Source organism: Arachis hypogaea, chromosome 1 (genome assembly GCF_003086295.3).
Source record: "Arachis hypogaea cultivar Tifrunner chromosome 1, arahy.Tifrunner.gnm2.J5K5, whole genome shotgun sequence".
Classification (NCBI taxonomy): Eukaryota; Viridiplantae; Streptophyta; class Magnoliopsida; order Fabales; family Fabaceae; genus Arachis; species Arachis hypogaea.
This window is the reverse complement of record NC_092036.1, coordinates 34,750,279-34,755,590: the sequence shown is the minus strand read 5'-3', so window position 1 is coordinate 34,755,590 and position 5,312 is coordinate 34,750,279. Positions and strand designations below refer to the sequence as shown.

Below are 5,312 nucleotides of genomic sequence, written 5' to 3'. Positions count from 1 at the left end.
AAGTTTTTAATTATTTAATGAATCAATACTCTATATATTTTTATTTTTAAATTAGTTTTTTGCAGTTAAAATTTCCATTATTTTCTTTATATTTATTTTACCGCTTCTGCTTTAAATATTAAAATCCTTTATATTTATTTTACTCCATGGCTCTCTTTCTCAAATCTCACTTCTAACCAAATCTATCACTACCGTTCACTATCGTGATCGGTGTCTCGTTTAACGTTACATCTCCTTCATCATTTTTTATTATTCTATTCGGATATGTTTTTAAAATATCTTCAATTTTGTCCCTATTTTAATTGTTCTGGTATTCTATTTTTGTTCCTATTTTAGTGTTTTAAATTAAAATTTAAAATTTTACTTTCTAACTCATTTAGTAATCTAATTCTAAAAGAATACCTTAATATTTAAACTTAATACTAAATAATATATTTGATTCTATTAATTAAATTTAAATTCACATTTTCGTGTTGTTTCTTTTATTTACCAAAGATAAAAAATTCAAATTCAAATTTTTATTTTTTAACTTAATAAAACAACTTTAACTATTTAAAAAGTATTTTTATCATTTAAAATTATATGAAAGTACTATTAAAAGACTAAAATGTACTTTCATATAATTTTAAATGATAAAAATACTCTTTAAATAGTTAAAGTTGTTTTATTAAATTAAAAAATAAAACTTTGAATTTGAATTTTTTATCTTTGGTAAATAAAAGAAACAACACGAAAATATGAATTTAAATTTAATTAATAGAATCAAATATATTATTTAGTATTAAGTTTAAATATTAAGATGTTCTTTTAGAATTAGATTACTAAATGAGTTAGAAAGTAAAATTTTAAATTTTAATTTAAAACACTAAAATAGGAACAAAAATAGAATACCAGACCAATTAAAATAGGGACAAAAATTGAAGATAGTTTAAAAACATATCCAAATAGAATAATAAAAAATGACGAAGGAGGTGTAACGTTAAACGAGACACCGGTCACGATAGTGAACGGTAGTGATAGATTTAGTTAGAAGTGAGATTTGAGAAAGTGAGCCATGGAGTAAAATAAATATAAAGGATTTTAATATTTAAAGCAGAAGCGGTAAAATAAATATAAAGAAAATAATGGAAATTTTAACTGCAAAAAACTAATTTAAAAATAAAAATATATAGAGTATTGATTCATTAAATAATTGAAAACTTTATATACGGTTGATTTACCAAACTATTAGGGAGTATTGTAAACATAATCGTATTAAAAATAATACGAGTATATTAATTTTTTAATTTATAATTAACGATTTTAAATAGTTATTTTTTTAAATCGAATAAATATAATTAATCATATAAATATAATAATATGAATACGTTTATTTCTATTAAATTAAATTAAGTTATTAATTAAATTATATTTATTTAAATTTTAATTTAAAGATTTTATAATTTAAAATTTTAAATTATGTGAATAAAATTAAATTAATAAAAATAAAAATATACCAGTATGACTGTAATGAGTTTATGAAATTTTAAAACAAAATAAATCTTAAAAGATAAAAATAAAAAAATTGTTATGGAAACAATAATTTTTTTTATTTTATTTCAATAAAAAAATTAACACTAATAAAACAATAATTAAAAAAATGTTGCTTAATAAGTAATAAGTAAAGATGGGAGATTAAATTATTAATTTATAAAAATAATTTATAAGCAACGTTTTTTTAATTTTTGTTTTATTAAGCAACGTATTCTATTAATATTTTATAATTATTTTATGGTTTTTATTTAAAAATATAATTTTATGTTAGTGTTAATTTTTAAATATTAATTTTTAAAAAAAATATTGTTGACATTAATTATTTGATGAAGTTTTCAATATATAATAAAAGCTCTATTAATAAAATATCTAAGGTAGTGTTTGGTTACTGAGACATAGACACAGTGGTACACGGTGACACATGTCTGCTGTTTGGTTTGGTGAGACACAGATTTTCGAAGGACACGGGAGGACACGGATGGACACGGAGACACTAAATTTGTGTACCTCCAATTTGGTGAGACAATGAGACACAACTTGTGAGACACTAATTTTTTACTCTTTTACCCTTATTGAGTTTTTAAAATTTGTCTTCTTATCTTCCCAAATCTTTTTTTTTTCTCTTTCTCTTTTAGATTCTACAACTAAATTTACTTTTCTATTTTTTTCAAAAAAAAATTTGTACATTTAATTTTTTTATTTATTTAAATTTTGATTAATCTTTGATAAATTCTGAACTTTAATTTTCTATTTTTTTCAAGAATAATTATATATTTAATATTTAAATGATAATTTAAGATAGTATTAGAAGAAATAAAAAATTATTAGAAGAAATAAAAATTTAATGGTGATGGCATGTATTGTTTGGGATAATAGGTGTATTGTAATGGTTGAATGAAGGGTAATTCAATCTTTTTTAAATATATGTATTTTGTTTCTTATTTTTGTCAAACACAATACATAGACACAAATATTTTATGTCCATGTCTTTAATGTCTGTGTCTCTGTATCTATATCTCATCAAATACACCAACCAAACAGAATTTCAAAATACATATTACATATTATAATATTGATAATATAAAGGAGTTTTAAAACTCCAAACATGAGGGGAGTATTGTAACATCACCAACTGTAATCAAGAGACGCTAAAGAGAAACACATGATTGGATCATTGGAGGGGGAGTTGATCCAAAACCAAGAAAACGACAAACAACTTGAGCATCCACCATTGTTTATAACTTAGAGATAGTGACCCTACACAAACACAACCAATGCAATTGCAGGCCATGTCCACAACCATGGCATCTTTTTCTCCTCCATCACGCTTCACAGCCACACCTTCTTCCTCTTCTTCTTCTTCCTCACAACACTCCATACCCCATCTTCTCAATGCCTTCCTCCCTCTCCGGCCCAGGCCCAGGCCCAAGAACACTCCTTTGTTGCTCTTCTCTCCCTTGAAGGCTGCTTCTGACAATGGGGTTGGAACTGCAGTGGAACTACCGCCGCCGACGGAGCAGCAGGCTGTGCCGGAGCCTCCTCCACCGGCGGCGGTAGGGACAAATGGGTCCGTTGGTGGTGCGGTGGCTGAGGAAGTGAAGTCTGTTGTGAGTGGTTTTGTAGACCCCAGATGGGTTGGAGGGACGTGGGACTTGAAGCAGTTTCAGAAAAATGGCAATACCGATTGGGATGCTGTTATCGATGCTGGTAACCTTACCAATTTTCCATTTCTACTTAAATAATTTAGCTTCTTACTTCTTTCTCTTGTGAGTTGTGAAAACAGGATTATGCAATTGAAAATTTGAGAATGTTTCTTTCTTTTTGGGTGAAGAATGATTAATATCCGTTGTCAATTCTTCAAAAGCATAGCAGCTGGTGTTATCCTTATCTGTTAAGATATATCAATCGATGGTTAATGAAAAAAAAGGGGTTTATCTTAGGGTCCTATTTGAATTTGATGGAAGATAAGAATAAGAGAATAGAGCATTATGTAGTTTAGGCTATGTTTGGATTGACGCTAGATAAATTAAGGTTTCAACAATACAAGGTTTATATTAATAGGAAAAAAAAAACACTAAAAAGCTGAAAGAAAGTGAGAGTTTAAAATTCTCCCTTTCCATTTGGTTGCTCTTGAAAGGGCATGGTGTTCGTTCCTATGACCTCCCCCCTCTTTAATGAAGCGATTTTAAGCAACATTCTCTTCAATAACACGATGGTGCGCAACGTTGCAAATTCCATTGATATATGAAGTGTCTTTGTGCTTTGGATTTTTTTTTTTTTTTTTTTTTTACAGAATTTCAGCTAATGATAGGGTGTGCATGGTTTCCTTTTCTTTTCGGTTCTTGAGCTATTGACTTGTATGATTTTATCATCCATACAGAGAGTCCTTTGGCTGAAAAATAATTGGGATTTCAGACGTATCCTATTTGTGACCTGTTTATAATGGTTGTTTTTCCCCCTTAATTTATAGTAAATTTCTACCTTTTTATTAAAATCGAGCCTCTTTTATACAACAAATATGATTTTAAGTTTACGGTACTCATAAACATCCATTGGAATCAATTTTCCAGTAATGGGAAAGAGTGATCCTATTTGCAGTTCAGTGTGATTATTAGGTTGTGTTTCAAAGTTGATGTTTTCCTTGGCTTCAATTTTTATTCATGTGAAAGAGGAGGAACATATGAATGGCTGGTGCAAGGATTTCTTCAACTAAGTATATATTTCTGATCTGTAATTATTTTCAGAGGCTAGGAGGAGAAAATGGCTTGAGGATAATCCAGAATCATCCAACAACGAGAATCCTGTAGTTTTCGACACCTCCATCATACCTTGGTGGGCATGGATGAAAAGGTTCCATCTCCCTGAAGCTGAATTACTCAATGGTTTGTCCTGCTTTGTATTCTAAAACATTACTTAAGAATCAAAGGTTGAGGCGCTGCTATATATTGCATATCGAATAGGAATGAGACAATGAATTTGGATTGCATTATGCTATTTGGAAAGATAATCAAAGAATAACGCAGAAAGCATGTAATAGAATAATGAATAAGTCGTTTATTAGCAGGATAAAAGCCGTCATCACTGACTTGTATTTGTTTTCTTTTCGAGGGTGACACAGGTCGTGCTGCAATGGTAGGATTCTTTATGGCCTATCTGGTTGATAGTTTGACAGGAGTGGGTCTAGTTGATCAAATGAACAACTTCGTTTGCAAAACTCTTCTGTTTGTAGCAGTGGTGGGAGTTCTTCTGATCCGAAAGAACGAGGATGTCGAAACTCTTAAGAAGCTTTGGGAGGAGACAACATTTTATGACAAACAATGGCAAGCAACTTGGCAGGAGGATGAGAACTCAAGCACTTCCAAAAAAGAGTAGTTGAATTAATGTTTCCTAGTTCTTCCTACCCTCATCTGTCTCTTAATATATTGCTCTATAGAGACTAGTCAAAAACAATGGCAGGAATATGAATTTGACATTGTATTAAATTCTAACTCTCATATTAGTGCAGAAGAATTACCCATATAGATTTTGTACGTTCGGAATGCAAGAATTTTTTGTTGTGTCCTTGAAATTGTTATCAGACTGAGAAGTTCACTTCATTCGGTTCCTAGAAAGCAATAATGCTGAGGCAAATTCTTCAATGAACCATTAAATTTTTGAGTTATATAGTCTTAGACTATGAATAACTCAAATGATAGCAAAATTCTTCAATTTTAAGCATATTTTATCATGTAAACAATTTAGATTTAAGTTCCATGTAATCAATAAACTTACAAGGGCTG

The 5,312-nt window shown here is 29.0% G+C and overlaps 1 protein-coding gene across 1 annotated transcript; it reads left to right on the top strand.

The window, feature by feature from the left end:
* Positions 1–2,589: 2,589 nt before the first annotated feature.
* On the top strand, positions 2,590–5,094 carry LOC112801974 (light-harvesting complex-like protein 3 isotype 2, chloroplastic). Its single transcript, XM_025844945.3, has 3 exons — positions 2,590–3,240; positions 4,278–4,415; positions 4,652–5,094. Exons 1-3 carry the CDS (start codon positions 2,808–2,810, stop codon positions 4,903–4,905), a joined length of 825 nt encoding a protein of 274 aa, XP_025700730.1. The 5' UTR covers positions 2,590–2,807; the 3' UTR covers positions 4,906–5,094.
* Positions 5,095–5,312: the final 218 nt, after the last annotated feature.